This window comes from Nematolebias whitei, chromosome 4, assembly GCF_014905685.2.
Source record: "Nematolebias whitei isolate Nwh7 chromosome 4, NemWhi1, whole genome shotgun sequence".
NCBI lineage: Eukaryota > Metazoa > Chordata > Actinopteri > Cyprinodontiformes > Rivulidae > Nematolebias > Nematolebias whitei.
This window is the reverse complement of record NC_056501.1, coordinates 3,518,800-3,537,547: the sequence shown is the minus strand read 5'-3', so window position 1 is coordinate 3,537,547 and position 18,748 is coordinate 3,518,800. Positions and strand designations below refer to the sequence as shown.

The 18,748-nt window shown below is 40.5% G+C and overlaps 1 protein-coding gene across 1 annotated transcript in view; it reads right to left on the bottom strand.

Moving 5' to 3' along the window:
• rapgef2b (Rap guanine nucleotide exchange factor 2b) overlaps positions 1-17,142 on the bottom strand; it is a 38,313-nt gene extending 21,171 nt beyond the window's left edge. Inside the window, exons 1-4 of the mRNA XM_037675151.1 lie at positions 17,003-17,142; positions 9,007-9,138; positions 3,852-4,029; positions 1,269-1,405 (exon numbers count right to left, since the gene is read on the bottom strand). Of these exons, the coding sequence (XP_037531079.1) occupies positions 1,269-1,405; positions 3,852-4,029; positions 9,007-9,138; positions 17,003-17,062 (507 nt within the window). The 5' untranslated portion in view covers positions 17,063-17,142. The remainder of the gene's footprint in view (positions 1-1,268; positions 1,406-3,851; positions 4,030-9,006; positions 9,139-17,002) is intronic.
• Positions 17,143-18,748: the final 1,606 nt, after the last annotated feature.

Genomic DNA, 18,748 nt, shown 5'->3' with positions numbered 1-18,748 from the left:
AAAAAAACAAAAAAAAAAAAAAAAAAAAAAATAAAAAGCTAGAAAAAAAAAGAAGAACGTCCTCCCCCCCCCCCCCCCCCCCCACAAAAAAAAAGTCTAAATTAATTCTCCACAATTGTTTTATGTTAATGTGTTCTTAAAATAAAAATAAAAAAAAAGAGCAAAGTTTAATAGGAAAATAGTTGAACTGTGATAAAGTTTTGACGACAAGATATCTGACAATTTTGAAGTATTTTCACATATTTAAACTCATATTTAAATTCAAACTCAGATTTGTTGAGTAACGTGTGCAGATAAAAGTTCAGTGTGTGCCTGCATTTCAGGACTGCTTATCTAAAAAACTACTGGAGGAAACTCTTTAAAACTGCACCATTTATTACGGTTCAGAATAACATGTTTTACATTTGAATTCTTAGTTTGCAACAAGCAGCTTGATTATTAGTTTTAATGGTCGTAGTTCCAGCAGCTAAAGCCTCATAATAAATCAAAATATGTTTATTTCGGCCGCTCCCTTCTTCACAGTCACTGAACTCAAATGAAAGATTTGTCAAAAGTTTTACGCCGCATGCCCTTCCTGATGAAACCTGGGCTCGAACCCACAACCTCAGGGTTACAGGACCGCACAGTTCCCCGTGTAATAAATCAAAGCAGATTATCAAAAGTACTTCTGCATTGATTATAAGTAGCTGGCTGCACTAATACACGGCTTCTTACTTTGTCCGGTGGGTACAACAGAGACCGACTTAAATATATTCAATAAACACAAAGATCAGTTACAAGAACATAGTTTTAGTTTTCATAAAAACATGCTGAATTTAAAACGTGTTTCCAAGAATTCCTGAAAACTGACATTGTGGAGGCTCATACACAATAAAAAACGTGTTCACTGAACCCTGAATTCCCTTAAAGCCTCCGTTTACTGTCGAAGCCAGACCTTAGAGACGCTTTTGTTAAAGTGCATTTTAGTGAAAAATAAGCAAACTGCCTTCTTTCAAACTGAATGTCATGTCTTGACCCAAGAGAAAGAAAAACACTAAGCATGTCCAGCTTTGGGTGCCTATGGGATGCGAACAGCACCGAGCGATAAGTGATGTCAGCCATTCAGGTTAAATAGAGCAGAAAAAAAACATGACGTGAAAAAGAAAAGATTTGTTGGTGTGTGGAGGTGATAATAAGGTTCAGTTCACCGAGAGGCAGAGATGTAAATGTATAAACATAATTCAATGTAAGACGGGAGGCGATGAGCAGGACTTTCTATCAACACGCACCTCCTCTCCATCGTTGAGGACGATGGTGCCGGCACGCTCGACCACAGCGAAGACCATGACGGCGCAGAGCTCCCTCCGCACCGACATGGTCATGTTGGCAAAGGCTGGCAGCTGGTGCATGAACTCCAGTAACTGCTCTGTGACAGGGACAAAACAGAGAACTTAAGAACAAAAATACAAAGAACTGACATTGAAAGACGAGTTCTGAGCCTCTCTTTGTTTATGCCATAAAAAAGCAGATCAAACAGATCATCACCATCGTCATGATGCGGCCAGGACAAGAAATCATTATGACATTATCATTATAACACAAAGCCAAATATCAATTCTACTGATACAAAACTTTCAGGCAAGCCAGAAATAATAGCTGACAAATCACTCAGTGACCTCTGTTCAAGCCTATTTAAGTTCTTTGTAAGTCAGATCTGCATATCTTTTTAACATAAGAATAATTTACTGTTTGATGGTACGTCGTAGTTTGATGCCTTCAAATCTGTATTTTTCAATAGATGCAGAAAACTACTTCATGAAAAATGTGAATTTCCTGGTGGATTTGGAGAATGCTGACTCTGTCAGTGATGAAGTTGCATGAACGAAGTGGGAAGCAAACAAACAATCAGCTCAACGATGAATTTAGATCTGCTCATGTCCGTTAAAAACCAAGTTCACGCAACCACCAAACTGCATTACCGTAGTCCCTCGTTCACCACGGGGGATCTGTACCCTGAAGCCCCGCGATAAGTGAAAAACCACAAAGCATGAATAGTAGTACAAGAAGTAAGTAGTAGTTTATTTTTGAATTATATACATTTACACACACACACACACACACACACACACATATATATATATATATATATACACTACATTGCCAAAAGTATTCTCTCACCTGCCTTGACTCACATATGAGCTTAAGTGACATCCCATTCCTAATCCATAGGGTTCAATATGACGTCGGTCCACCCTTTGCAGCTAGAACAGCTTCAACTCTTCTGACCCCGCTCCGTCAGTTTACGTGGTCTACCACTTCGTGGCTGAGTTGCTGTCATACCCAAACACTTCCAGGCTTTTATAATACAGCTGACAGTTGACTGTGGAATATTTAGGAGCGAGGAAATTTCACGACTGGATTTGTTGCATAGGTGACGTCCTAACAGTTCCACGCTGGAATTCACGGAGCTCCCGAGAGCGACCCATTCTTTCACAAATGTTTGTAAAAACAGTCTCATGTCTAAGTGCTTCATTTTATACACCTGTGGCCATGGAAGAGATTGGAACACTTGGTTTGGATAATTTGGATGGGTGAGCAAATACTTTTGTCAATGTGGTGTATTTATATATATATATATATATATATATATATATATATACAGTATATATACTAAGGCATTTTAAACACTTCCCCCACTGCAGTAGGAAGTTTATCCTGGAGTGTGGGCTGCACAGAAGTGCAGCAGGTGTTAAATAATTTAAAATAATTTATTTTATATAAAACTTCCATGCCGATCGTGCGGCTCATCCACTCTTATTTTGAAAAACCACGATAGAGCAAGTCTGTACTAAACGAACCACGAAGTAGCGATGGACTACAGTAGTGTCATTCTGATGCAGAAATATTTGGGACGTTTGGAAAATATTTTAACTGACAAAAGTACTTTTTCTTGTTGTCAAATAATTATTTAGTTTAAAATTACAAGCAGCAGCTTCTGAGACTTGGATTAGCTGCATGAAGCTCTGCAGCAAGAGGTTTAGAAGAATCTGGCTTTATTACTGAATGCATTTCATTGGGTGTGTCACCCAGAGCAAATACTAGGTAGAAGAAAATGTTCAACCTGTTTCACAGCACTAAAGACCAAATAACGTTCTTCTACCATAATCTACGATGTAGCCCCCGCCTCCGGCCTGACCAGCACCAGCCTGGTGCACCGGCTGACCTGGGCTCGGCATGGCAACAGCGTCGTGTGTGAAGCTGCAGCGGCACTGAAACTTTAATGCTCTGGGAGAGGTGAGGTGAGAGGATGTGCAGGAGTGACCTAGAAAAGCCTGCTGGAAGAGGCGGGGGCTGTGCAGGAGGGAGATCAGTGAGGATGGGGGAGGGGGTGGCACTCCCCCCTCTCTCTATGTCCACAGCTTCAGCCTCACCACATCCACAGCAGGAGCTAAGCCCCGACTGTGCGTGCTTATTTTTTTTACATGCCTATCATTAGCGTTGGAGTTGAGTCACAGCTTTAAGGGAGATGATACAAAAAGCCTGATGTGGCTCTGACAATTACTCGAAAGTCAACATCGTAAACGAGAGCAGCGCAGACTTTAGTCTGATGTGAACGTGGCTGATTTAAATAAAAATATTACATTTAGAAAATGGTTCATTTAGTTTTAGCTCATATCGGTCTCCAAAAATATCCTCCTAATGAAGAATTTTGTGGCATGGAGAAAAGAAAAGGTGGCAAGACTTAAAATAAAAGCAGCATAGTCAATGATTTTATGACTAGAAGTGTCTCAAGGCCCAAACTGTGTCTACTAACTTTTTACATCATAATGTGAGCAATAGAGGAAAGTATAACCCCTAACTCGAGGGCTTACCAATGTCATCGTCGGTTCTGTCCATGGGGTCCTTCTCCAGACAGTCCCGCACGATGTCCCGGCTCATGAGGGGGTCCGACGCTCGTTCGATGTCCTCCTCGTCATCGTCCTCCTCAGAGTCGACTGCGGTCTCGGGCAGGCCGCTCAGGTCCATGTCACCTGGCTCGTTCTCAGTGGCCTGCAGAAAGAAAACGGACGAGGAGTGAGTCTGTGATTTAAAAAATGAACACGGGGGGAAAGTGGCACCTTCATCCAGCATCAGCAGCTCAGAGCAGTCCAACAACAGAGTCAGACATCTGCAGCCATCACTCACGCTCCTGTAGAGTCCATCAGCGACACATCAAACTAAATTAAGCTGCGAGCTCAACACACGATGCTTCAGAGTGTAAGCAACTAAGAGAACATGCTTAGGATGAATTTTCAGCCATTTTACAAGAGAACATCATCTCTGACAGAACATTTCCAACCAAACGCGCTGAGACTGTACAGATTTAACACATTTTGTGAAATGAGGTGCTGAGTACAGTATGAGGAAGACAGACAACACTGAATATCAAACAGTCTGCTATGCATAGTAACAAGCTAATTAACTGCCAACTTTCTCGTTCTCTCCCCCTCAGCAAACTCCACAGCCAGATCGAGTTCTTTGAAAGCGCAAGATGAAAAATGTGCGAAGCCACAGAAATGAACTAAGATGAGAAGTGAATGTAATGCTATTACTTGGGCATGAGCTCTACTAACGGGGGTTCTTCTGCTGCTTTCATCAAAGAAAGTACACCCGTGCACGGCAGAGGAGGCATATTGCTTGGTTCAGACGACATGAAACGCTCTCACAGAGCAAAACCAGAGTAATTACAAAACAATACCAAACAGCAGTGCTGCCGCCAAACAACAAAGAGATCTCTTACCACGACACAAAGTCCAACCTCAAGCTTTTTAACAGAAAGAGAAGAAAATGTTGCCTTAGCAAACTGTCCGCAAAATCCCAGAGCCAGACGCATCTTCGCTGCTTCGACCGCCAGTCTGCTTTAAATTTTCATTTAAAGAGTGTCCTCCTGTGTCATTTCTCCTCAAATGCCATGAAGAAAAAAGTCATTAATGATTTAGTTTTACTGGCTATTTGGGCGTCACCAGCGCACAATCTGGCAGGCGGAGTCAAGGCGGGGTCTGCGGAGACGATGGAAGCAACAGTGAGAGCTGGTCCTTAAAAATTACTTTTGTGTTGCCGATAACTTCCGTAACTTAACCACTGACTAAACTGAACACGAGCAGTTTACACTGTGCTCAGGTGCAGTTTGGCTCAGAGCTTTTGTTTTCTAGTGCTGACTTGTTCTCATGTTTTGCATGTATCAAAAATCCATAAATCTGCAGTAGGCATTAGGAGTCAGTGGGTAAGTCAGGCGCTGTTAATATTTCATGAGGGCTATTCTTGGATCAATGCTTTCAAAGGACCAATTTCATGATTTATTCAGTCACAAACAGGCCGCCATGCTGGCAGTGACGTGAGGATGATGTGGAACTCATCACTTCAGCTGAAGGACACGGTTATCGAAGCAGCCTTGTTGTTAAACCGCTCAGCGCTCCCATCAATAATCTTTACCTGCCCTGCTCAGCATCTCTTTACCTTTGCATCAGCAACATGATGAGAAACACGACCACTAATATTAAAACGTAACAGTGCTATAATTCTTTGAACCGTTCAGCCACAGTGTTAACCAGCTTGCCGTGCAGCCACTTTTTGCTGGTCTAATTTTTGAACATCACATTTTTCATGTATACAAACAACTTGCAAAACTGTATTCAGGGCCAGGCACCAGACGTCTGCTGACAATTATTTTCCACCTTATTTTAAATCATTCAAATTTCCTCCCTGAAAACATAATGAAAGAAACATTTAAACACATTCACGAGCCTCCTGCCAAACACTAGGTGGTTTATTTCAAATTTACTTTTTTACACAACGAATAAATACATAAATAAAAGGTTTTGCGTGAGTTTGATACCATTTCAAACCACGGATATTTAAACCGAGCGGCATAAAGTACAACAGTTCAGTCATTATTACTAGTCCTTTAAAATTTTAATCCTCAACAACCAAACTCTAGGGGCGTGTTTTTATTCTTGGACAGCAGTTAACCAAAGCGTGTGAGTTGGGGACTCCAGCCTGTTATCCAACCGGGATGGGACTTATTATTGCTCTGCCAACGCACTCGTCACGTGTTTTAAAAACTGAGAAGTTGTTTCAGCCTCTGAGCAGGTTATTACTGAAGCAGAGGCACAAATCACTCAAACCAGCCCCAAATTCTGCCATTCAACTACAATTTTTCACAAATTTGTCAGCAAAGAACAAGGACCCAAAATGGTCACATCCAGTTTTTATATTTTTTTACTAACACACAGAATTCACCTACTGACATCTCAAGAGTAAATAACCAAGAGCATGTCTCATCTATTTAACAAAAATAACAAAAAAGAAAGAAGCAAGAATCCGACTACATTAATGACCAACATAAAAGAAAAACAAACATCTGTAGTTATGACAGGGACACCAGGAAAGCAGAAAAAAACCTGTTAATTTCAAACGTATTTCTGAAATAAAAACTCAGAAAGAGTAGAAACAACATGGCATCACATTATACATTAATTGTTGTATTTATTCAGTTTAATTAGGTCATAAACTATTCAGTCTTGACCATTTATGTCTGTATTGTATGTTTGCACGTTATGTCTCCATAATCCAACAGAGGTAGAATGTTTTTTTCAACAATGGTGCATTTTGCAGTCAATGTAAACAAAGATTGATTTCTATATTGATAATCAAGTCTGGCTTTAACCTTAAATTGTAAAACATTAACATGATGTGAAAAGGACAGAGCACCATCAATCCAAATTCCAAAATATTTATAAACTGTTACCTCTTTTATAATATCACAGTTTAAAGTGGTGAAGTTCACCGAGGAGGGTATGGTTCCTCCTCCATGACCAAAACACATACATTTAGTTTTCTTGGCATTTAAGGACAAATTTAAGTCAGAAAAGGCCTGCTGGATTTCAAGAACACCACAGCAGAGACTTCACAGCTTCATTCGGATTAGAATCAAAAGCATATAAAATAGTGTCATCGACATATACATGGATGGAGTCTCACTAACATAATGCAATATCATTTATAAATATGGAGAAAAGAGTTGGACCAAGAATGGAGCCTTGGGGTACACCTGATGTAACCAGAAAAAACTATGAATAGAGTCAACCCCCACTTGCTGTGACCTGTTTGAAAGGTAGTTACAGACCAATGTCGGTGGCTGTCCCGAAAGTCTAAATGTTACACATATCTGAGACAAATCATTTCAACAGATAGAACAGCAAAACCAAAGAACAAAAATGAATCATTGGTGAGCTCAACTGTGATTAAAAAATACAAGACAAAGTGAGTGTAAAGAGAAACCAGGACGAGATACGGTGTTTCAGAGACAGAGGACCCAGTTACGAGATAAAACGTCCAGCCAAGAAGGAAAAGGAGAGAACAGGACTGAGCGTGATTCTGACAGAGGGAAATCAAGAGGCCGTCATAAAGCCGAGAGCAGATGGCACTAAGACCAGAACCAGACCAGACTGAGGACAGCAGAGCCTGTTTAACCCCCCCAGCCAGCCAAAACATAGCCAAACGTACAGTAAACACACCGCTCGGGGACTCAACACGTCTCACTCTGAAACATCCAGCTGTGCTCAACAACCACAGCTAACGCAGGAAATACACGTCGGTAAGAGGCGCAAGCAAAATAAAGTGATTGTGACTGAATGTTGCTCTGAGTAGAATCACAGGAAGACCAACAAACAGGAAGCAGGTGACGGCGTTAGCATCCAGCATGGTGGATGTGCCACGCTAAGAGGATTAGTTGCAGGGTTTGAGCTAAGTCCACAGTCACAACAGTGTGCTTCTGCATTCTTCTGACTGGAACTGTTTCCTGACAAATCTAACACTTTATGGTTATTTTTTCTATTTATTAATTGTTATTGTCACATATTGTGTGAACATCATCAAGAAAACATGAAATCTGTGAAGTTTGTGGGGATTTCAGTCACAGTTCAGCATAAAGTTATCACGTGAGATGTCATGACTCCCTGGGAGTCCTGGACTTCTGCTTTGAGGTGATGACAGGCAGAAGTGGAGGCAGGATGTAGGCTGGACCACCTGCTCTCTGCCACCAGCCTTTCTGCACACCCCCCCATGAGACCTGACAGCCTCCTGTCAGTGTCCCGTGGTCCTTCTGGCAGCAAAACCTTTGAATTAATGGCAGAGAAAATGTCCAGCTTAATGAGATTATTGAGAACTCACACAGGGACAGTTGTCATTTCGCCACAAGGAGGAGGATTTCCAACTCGCTGGACATCAGTTCAGATTTCCTGCTTCATGTGAACCCAGGTTTGTGCTCAGAACGTGTCTAGATGTTTATTATAACATAGAACATATTTCTTCTGTGAAAGCTTTACGTTTTAGATTGAAGTTTAACAACCAGCTTTAAAGGTACTCCTTGTAGCGTCATGAAAATCAGTCGCAGGTGCACATCAGTACATGTAAAACTACTGAAATTATCTTTTACCCGCTTCTTCCTTTTAGGGTCACTGGTGTCCATATCCAGCAGTCACTGTGCGAGAGGCGGGAGACACCTGGACATGTCTCCAGTCCATCACAGGGACACATAGAGACAAACAACCAGTCACTCTCTCACTCACACCTAGAGACAATCTAGAGTTACCAGTCAGCCTAACATGCATGTTTTTGGTCTGTGGCAGGAAACCAGAGTACCTGGAGAAAACCCACGCATGCACGGAGAGAACATGCAAACTCCACCCAGAAAGACCCCCGGACCGGAATTTGAACTGGCGACCTTCTCACCGAGAGGTGGCAGCTCAACCAACTGATCCACCGTGCCGCCCGCGGTGGCAGTACGGCGGTCCACAGACGAAATACTGAAATTCAAAGCTGCACCAGTTGATGTAGCCTGGGATAAGTTACTTCATGATTTATAATGAGTACCTTTAAGATGTTGTTGTCCCACTGATTACCTCATCGACTCAAAGTAAAACAATCGTTCAGACTTCACCACCCAGGAGAGGCCGAGCCGGGGGTCCGAGGCCAGCGAGCACATACCTGGTAAATGTCAGACAGGCTGCTGCTCCCAGAGTCGCTGGTGATACTACATCCTGAGTGGCTGGAGGAGACGTGGGTCACCTGTGGGTGTAGGCCGTCGGCCAGATGAAGTCTGCTGAAGTCTGCAGGGAGCTGCACACACACCACACACACACGTACATACAACACATGCAGATGGTCAGTATCAGCTGTCCCAGCAGCCACCGCTGGTCACCCCAACACGCCTGCTGACAGCCACGCTCTGCACGATGTCGCTCTTTAGTTGTAAGTATTTAAAGATTAAACATGAAAGTTTTCTTCTGACACGTATGATCTTTGTTGCACATTAAACAGGTTCTTCCACGCCGATACATAAAACTTAAATATCTCCTTTAGCCCAGTCTCTTGTCCTTAGTCTTTGCAGTGTGTAGTTTATTTTTAATGATGATAAGTTTTATTAATGTTTAATATTCAGCCGTGTTTTTAGTTAACTTCTTCTTTGTTGATCTTGTGTCATTAATGTCAAGTGTTTTATTTATCATCTTTTATTTTTCTCTTGGTCCTGTGATTGTTTAAAGTGCTTTATAAATAAATCTGGTAGAATAGATCTTATTTTATCTCTTATTTATTATTCATAAACAAAGAAACTGGGTGTTGTGAGGCAGATGCAAGCTTCAGTTTTTGTAAAAAAAAAAAAAAAAACAAGGGACAAAACAAATAATTAATTTTGATTAAAAACTTGTGTAATTTTTTAAAAATTCCTACTTTAAATAAATTTGTTTGCCTTGTTAACGCAACAATACGCAGGCAAAACTATGAATTGGTGATTCTAAAATAGCTCAGACTTATACAACTTTTTAATTAAACAACTTTGAAATAAATGTGAAGAAATCATATGGTTTCACTAAATTAGTTACAAATGTGAGATTTAACAAAGTCAGCCACAAATAGAGGTGAGATTGAGATATCCTCACGTGTCACTGAAGTGTCAGATTAAGGGCTTAGATGTGAGAACAAATGAGGAAAAGAAAGTTCTCCTGAAGCTCACAGTTCTGGTATTCAGGTAACAACACGAGTATTATTAAAATGCAAACGTCTGTTTCTTTTACAGAACTGCCTGACTGCAGAAAAACATTCGGTCAAATTACAACAAAACAGAAATGTTGCTTTTAGCACATCGAGGAAACGCCCTAATTAATCCTATAACGTGAATAAACTTGGTGAACATCAGGCACTAATGGGGGAACGAGTAAAACATACTGCATAAAGTTGTGCAATTAAAAATACTGTAAACGAGCCGACACACTTCTCTGTGGAGATGACCCAAAATGTAAAATACATCACAGAGCCAGCAGCTGGAAGGTTTTAACACAACAGACAAACATAAATAAATAAATACATAAATGAAACTGTTGGAGCTGCACAGTTTGTTAAAACAACCTGTGATGTAAAGGTGGTTCATTTTATGGACTCAGGTCCATCTGAGTCACTCGAGTCACTTGAGTCAGTCACTCTGCCACGTCTGAACCCAAATCAACGAGACAATTCATCTGAGTCCACGTTACTTCTGAGTATTCAGCTGATTTTAAAGCAAGTCCACTAACTCAGTGCTTCTCGTTCTCTGTGACAATAAATGTTGTTTTTTCATTATCTGTATGATTATATATATTATTATATTATATTATATTCATTCAACCTTTATTTAGACAGGTTAATCCCATTGAGCCCCAAGGACTCATTTACAAGAGAGACCTGATTTAAACAAAGAATGATGACAACAGCGAAAAGAACAGACAATTATAAAAAGGCATACAGATTTTTTACAACTATTTTTTACAAATTAAAATAAGATGGCAAAAAAAGTAGCAAAAACAGCTGGATTATAAGGTGAATGTAGAAAAATAAAAACAGGAACATGTCTGCAGTTTTGGCTGTGGCAGATCATTAATATTACATTTTCAACCCACAAGTCAAATGAGGCTAATCTACGTGATCTACTTCAGGAAATCAGAACTAATCTAAGCTTCTGTGAGAATATTGGGTTTAGAATTTCTTCCTTTAAAATGTTTGAACTGTGTAGTTTTTTTTGTTTTTTTTTTACATTTTCTGAAGAAAACAAACTTTAATGCAAAAATTAGTAAGATCTATAGAAGGTGTTCGTACGACTTGAATAAACTGCCGGTAATTCATTTTTCTTTCTGTTTCTTTGGACGTGAACAGAAAGTCTAGATCGTGTCAGTGAAAGTTCATCTGAGGACATCTGTTTAAAAATAAACAAGCTAGAACTTTTCATTAACAATGGAAATCAACTTTATTTTTGTTTTTATCGTTATCTTTATGTATTGTGATTTATGTAAAGGGTTTTTATGGAAGATAAAATCACCACCACTGAGGAACATTTAGCAAAATGAGTGTTTGCAGTTGTTAACACTGAACCACAATAATGTTTGCAGATCTTTAAATATTGCTGCTGTACACTGATTGAAAAGGAAATTATTTCTGGGGTGTTTGAGAGGAGAAATAAGAAGAAACGTATCAATCTACAAAGAGTCTGTGTGTGTCAGCGTGAGGCGAGAGTCAGACAGTGAAGCTCCTCCAGCACGGAGGTGTGATGTGATTACGCCTTGTCAAAGATTTCCATCACGTTTAATTATCTGGCTGCACCAACCAAAATGGTGGACCGGAGGGCCCAGTCAGTCACCAACACCCCTCGGGCTGCCATTTCCACCCCCTTGTCTGGCTGGCTTCACTCTGTGTGCCTCCAGCTGAATGTAACGTTATTGTAACCGCCTGGACGAGGCTGCGTGATGAATTTTTGGTTGTCTGTGAGCGAGCTGCAATCTCATCGTGTTTCTTCTCGCGGTGCTGCAGTTCACACAGAGCGCAGGTGCTGCAGCTGACAGGAGATGCAAACGAGAGGATGTTTATGAAGCATGCTCATTTAAACTTGTTTCAGCCTAATTCAGCTAAAACGTGCTCTCTCCAATTCCTCCTGGTAAGTTATGCTTCTTTCTGCTGTTTTAGCTACTTCTCAGATTTTTGTTTCTAATTTCAGCCTTTTTTTTCTCCAGATAATTTCCACTTGCTCATTTCTGCTTCTTTCAGCCTAATTGGGCAAAAGTGTGTTCTTTCAGCTTCCTTATGCTAATTTAAGCTTGTTCTACCATTTAAGCTAATTTTTTTTAGTATTTTATTAATCTAATTTTAGCTGTTTTCAAATAAATTCACTGTATTTTGGAGGTGATTTTTGCTACATTAAGCCTATTTAACTTTGTTCTGCTAATTTCAACTTGTTATGCTCATTTAAGCCTAATTCTGCTAATTTCACTTATTTCAGCTACCATTTAGCTGTTTGTATGTTAATTTTAGCTTTATCAGCTAATTCCACAATTTTTGCATTCATTTAAACTTTTTTCAACCTAATTCAGCAAAAATGTGCGCTCTCCATTTCCTCCTGGTAATTTAAGCTTCTTTCTGCCTTTCAGTTACTCTACAGCAGTTTTTTTTTTATTTCTTCTAATTTCAGCTTTTTTCAGATAATTTCCACTTTTTATGCAAAATTCTGCTTCTTTCATCCTTAATAGGCAAACATGCTCTTTCTGCTTTTTTCTGCTAATTGAAGCTTGCTCTACCTTTTCAGCTACTTTTTTTGTAGCATTTTTAGCTACTTTCAGCTGTTTTCATAGAAATTTCAAGCTTTTCATTGGGATTTCTGCTTCTTTCAGCCTATTTAACTTCTTTATGCTTATATCAGCTTGTTATGCTCTTTACAGCCATTTTCAGCTTTTTTTGCCATCTCAGCTACTATTTAGCTGTTTTTATGATAATTTTAGCTTTTTCAGCTAATTCCACTATTTTGACTTATTTCAGCTCTTTCCACTTACTTCTGGTAGTTTAAGCTTCTTTTTGTCTTTTTAGCAGCTTTTCAGCTATTTTTTTTGCTAAATTCTGATTTTGTTGGGCACATTTCTGCTTATTTAAACATAATTCAGCAAATATGTGTTTTTTCTGCTTTCTTCTGCTAATTTAGGCTTGTTCTTCCATTTCACCTACATTTCAGCATGTTTGTTTTTAGTTAACCTTAGCTACTTTTCAGCAAGTCCTTCTGCAATAAGCATGCCCACAGCATTTTCGCAGGAAATGCAATTTCCCTAGTTCTACATTTACTGTCTATATGTACTTCATTATAATTTCTAAGAGCGTTGTTTTTGTTGACAGCTGCAGTGGGCTGCGACTGGCAGACACTAGTCAGTGACTCAAATTTGCAAGAAATTTATGGATTTAATTTTATTTTTTCATTCAAGACTCACTGAAATCTGTTTGAGACAAAACAACCCGTGTGTCTGCACTTTGAAAAAGCAAATTATTGAAAAATAATGGCTTACTTTTGTGTGCACATCTTATAAAAGTGTATTCTACGGCACAAACACAATTTATTTGTCTCCACCCACATCACACCCACCTGCTTGTACCCACCTTGACACGTGCCCTAATCTCTGTGAAGTGTTAGTCTGCCTTCAGGCCTCCCTTGCAAAACAGATCTGTGATCTCTGGGATTTTCCTGGTTAAATAAAGGTTAATAAATATTTTACTGCAGTACACTTTTGAAATGAAGACAGGTAGATTTGAACAAGTTCTTTTAAGTTATTGTTTCTTATTTTTGTGGGTTTCAAACCTACATGTTCAGGACTGTAGCTGTTGCTTCTAAGGATTCAGATCTTCTTGTTCTGTTGTTAAAGTGGGCTTTACTGGTAATTCTCCAGACTTCTGAAGGTTTTTTTTTTTTTTTTGTAAAACACAATCTGACTGCAAAGGCTGCACTAATAAAATATTTCACATATTTCGGTTGAAAATTCGATAAGGTAAAGTTCACATCAAACTAAATTATTCTGATCAGTCCGAGAACATGTGGACAATAGTCCACATTGTCTTCAAACCAGGCACATGAATGATTTTGTCAGTGAATAATAGTAATATTGATAATATCCTGACTGGTTTCCAGAACAAGTTAAGGGGGAAGCTGTGGAAACAAAGTGGGGGCAGGCAGGCTGGATAAATGGAGGGGATAATAAAGGCTTAATCCTTCCTCTCCACTCATTTAGGTCATCCGTCTGTCAGTCAATAAGCCAGGATCCATTCAGTTCATGAGCATGTGGTGGTCCATTGACCTTTTTGGCCCAATGGAATTCACACTGGGTCAAACTGGATGTCAAAACAGCGCACTTGTTAAGCTTTTACAACTGGTGCCCAATGACAAGGCCAAACGTGCACCTTGTTCTGTTTAATCTCATCGATTTGCAAAAACTATACTTTCATTCTGTGGTTTCACTCCGTTAGTGATAGAATAAAAATTTAAATGTCCTGGCTGTGATGATTATTTAACCTTTGATATGCATCTCTGTCCTCTTGCGCTCTAAATTCAATGTTCGTCTGCATACAACATAACCTTAAAACAGCCACGAGCAGAAAATACGTACAATCCGCTGTCACAGGTGGATTAGGGATTGCTCTAACGCTCGAGCCACAACCCTCGGTTCTGCTAACATGTGAGCAGATGTGGTGCTCCTTCAATTACATTACAGACCTAATGACCTAGATTGCTTGGTGGAAGAACTAGCCACCTCTCAGAGTCTAAACCTCCTGCAGGTGAAGCGAGTGAATCAGTGCTGCTAAACTAAATGACTCTTCGTTAATGTGACCAGAATCGACCACTGGAAATAAGAAAACATCAGAGATTCACATCTCTAACACAAATTGTCAAATTAGCTTTTATCCTTTGCATTTTCAAATTAAGGATACAGGAAAAAGACGCCTCCAAAGTGTTGGAAGGCCAAGAGGGAGCACACACTAGCTCCGACCACGACGGCAGCTTCTCATTTCCTGAGCCTTTTGGATCAAGAGATTAAAATCCCTTTGGCAGCAAGTCCAGTTGAATGAGCTTGATATGCTGTCTGGACTCCCCCTTCACTAGTTGTGACATCACCAGTCAAGAACACAAACCTGCAGTTTGATTAGTGGAAAAGACTTCTAACATATACACAATCCAACATACCTTGTGTACTTTAAATTTGTTTGAATTTAGTATTTACGGAAGTTTAACATACATACATACATACATACATACATATTTATTTATACATACATATAGTTAACATTTTGAACATATGTATTTTAGGTAAATAAAAACAGGGATGCTCAGCCTAAAACTAATGAGTGTTAATTTTACAAATCTTTACAAAATATATAAAAATGTTCATGGTTATGGTAAAAATCAACATCTAGTAAAGTGTTGGTGCGGTCCTAGAGGTATCAAGTTTCAGTAAAGACAAAATGCAGCTCCAAGAACAACATTTACAGACATTAGACTAAAATAAAAGCATGGAACTGTTTTCACGGCAGCCAATTGTGATGGGATTTAAATGTTGATGCCGTTTCTGTAATAGGATCTGTGGGCCCGTTGGGCGAGTTTCCTGCTGGGATTTATTAATATTTACACAAACAATAATTTGTATGCATGGGAAAACAAAAGTCAAATGAAGGGGCAAAGAGACGAGTCAGAGAAAGGAGAACGTGATGAAAGCTGCATAAACGAATGGTAAAACTTTCCCAACAGGAGCTAAAACTGACACTCAGCCACGTCCAGCTGTCGAGCTTATATGTTTATTTATTTGAGGAAGATTTGTTGAATTCTACAGCATTTTGGCTTTAGGCACTATTCTAGTCTGCCAGTAATATTTATGTTTATTTAGGGAAAAATGGCTGCATGGTTGCTGTTTTATAGGTTTACATACGATGTTTACTTAGATTTGTGAGAAAACAATCTTAACATTTTTTGAGAAGCAGGCAGTAACATGTGCTTTAAAAACAAATCAACCCTCAGAAAGAAATATTGCTTTTGACAGCAAATGTAAATATGGACCATGAAACTTGCTTGTTAAAGCATTTTTAGACACCAACAACCATTTCATAAAATCACAGGAAGCACCGACTTCATGTGAAGATTGTCGGAGGCCTGAGGATCCGGAGGGCCTCCCTGGGGGGAGCAGAGAAGCGTGTGAGAAAGGAGGATGGGATAACTCATCAACAGTGACACATCTATGGCTATTACAGGAATATTAAGGCGATTTTCCCCCCTCAGCATCGGTGCTCTGTAACCCAGGAACGGTCCATCAGGAAGATCTATAGCTTGTGTGTATGTGTGTATGTGTGTGTGTGTGTGTGTGTGTGGTCCTAGTGTGTGAATGATGCCAGCGGCACTGACAGTCGATCAATCCCTTTACTGTTCAAGTGCAGATCATCTCAGACCGACGAGTGTCTGCTGAGCAGCAGGCTGCGTCCAGCACCACGGACAGCGGCAGCAGCTGCTTACAAGCACATTTCTGGTTTAAGACAGAGACTTGGTAAATATTTAGTTGCTTTAATGTCTCATATTAATGCTTCAGTGCAGTAAAATCTGCTATTTTATGACATGAAAAATGAACCCCAACCAATAAATTTGAGATAAAACATCTGTGCTGATAAACAACAAGTAAAACGTATTTGTTAGAGCACAGAAAACGCCCTCATTAAATGCTTGAAGATTATTTTATCTGTTAAATAATGTGTTTTTATTGTACGCTCATTAGTAGGGATCCTCTTAAGGAGTGCTTGTCAAGTGTGCTTCTGGTAAATTACAGCAGATATTGTAATACATATTATGAGTATTATCATTTTTTGTAACGTTAAAATTTATGTATTAAAATCCAGGGAGCTCTCAAAATGTAGGCGTGCGCGCGTTTTGCGTGTGTCAGTGCCAGTGAGCACATGGCGGCCGTGTCCAGTCCAACACACTGACACAAATCTGAGGCAACAACCAGCCTGTGATCTGCTCACTCGGGTTTCTGACGCGTCCTTCATTCATCTTAGCCGGGCTCGATAGAAATCTGATGCGCGTCCATTATAGTGCCAGTAATCATATCTACAGGGTCATAAATAAAAGGTGGGGAGAGAAAATGTTGCACATCGATAGGCTACTTACCGGGGTTTTATCTTGCTGGCTCGGGACTCCATTGCTGTCTGCTGCTGCTAATGGTTTCATAATGAAAAAATATTCACCTGGATGACATCTAACATCTCGGAGCTGCTCTATGCCACAGCGGAGACCCCCCTCACCTCCTTCGAGCTGCCCGCCCTCTCCCCTCCCTCAGCTGCACCGTCTCTTCACAGTTTTGGGAGTATCCACTGTTTCCTTCCTTCCTTGGGCCTGATCGGGCTCTCCAAAGAAACGACACCGCCTGTGTTTATTCCAGTAAAAAAAAATAAAAAAATCTACATCTATATCTGCTTCCCACAGATATACGAGACGGTGGATCAGGAGGGAAACAATATCCTTTTATCCAAGGAAGGAGCAGTGTGCTGCTTCTCGCTCTTGACGATCACATCTCCAGTCAAAAATAAATAAATAAATAAATAAACAGAAATCCAGAGGGGAAAAAAAAAAGATAAGAAAAATGGCTGACAACACTTCCACTCACGTTTCTCCCCCTACGCCTCTCCTCTCACTCTCTCCTTCTATGAAAGTGAAACGTGCACACAAACGCCTTTGTGCACCATCAGATTATAACGCCCGCAGCCTCCGCGGAGCTTCTGTGCGTTAAACCTAGCGGTTTGTTTGTATGTGTGTCAGGAGTGGAGGAGGGGAGGAGGTGGTGGGTAGTAAGGACCTCCTCCCTGCCTGACAGTGATGCTGTAAGAACAGCTATGGCTGCGCTCCTCTGGGGTGGGGGCAGACAACACCCCCGATACATGATACAGAAATGGAAAGAGGGAAAGAATGGATGAAAAAAAAAAAAAAAAGCTTATGCCCAGACAAAATCTCATACACAGAGACGTAGAAAAAAAAAAAATCAAAGCAGACAGATAGATGGAGAACAGAAGGTTGAAGAAGCGGATGGAGGAGAGGAGGACAGACTAAGACCATAATCACTCTCTTTTTCTACAAACAGCAGCTGGAGCTGGTTGGCATAGTAACGGATCGCAGGAAGGCCATTTCCTGGGCGGGGAAGTTGTAGCACTTCCTCTTGAGAGAGTGAGTAAATAGGTGGATGGATAGTGAGGGAGAGCTACGTGGAACAAAAAAGGAAGAAGGAACACAGAGGACCGGCAGCAACGACGTCCCACCGTCACTCAGCTGGAACAGCCATGGCAACTGGGTGAGCACCAGCCCCCGCCTGCACCCACTCAGCCCCTCACACACCCTCCAGGGCCTTCAGTTGCTGTGGCAACGGAGGCAGCGAGACATGCCGAAGTACAGGAGGGAGGGGTGAAGAGCGTAACAGAGACAGAAAGAGGTGGCAGCAGACTGTGCTGCTTCACCTTCCCTCAGCTGTGCTGCAAAGAGCTGCACCGTCACCAGGAAGGCTCCAAATAACTCAATAACTCATGTGTTCATTTATGCAGGGGTCAGAGACAAACGGGAATCCATCACCCACCTCCTTTGATGTTGTAAGATTTAAATTAAATTCGTGTCATGATGAGTCAAAGAGTTCCAGATGTTTGGGTCAAATCTCAAAAATAGCATCATGCATGATCGATATCTCGCAGGATACGTTGCTGCTCAGAACGTGCTGTAAATAACTGTCACCTGCTTCAGCACCAGGTTTAAGCTCAAGCTCTGTGAACTTAACTGAATTACATTAAAATCTATCCAGTTCTTCATGAGATATTTCGCTAACGATTAATGCCATGACTTTGAAGAAAGACGCTATGTAATCTCTTGTGCTCA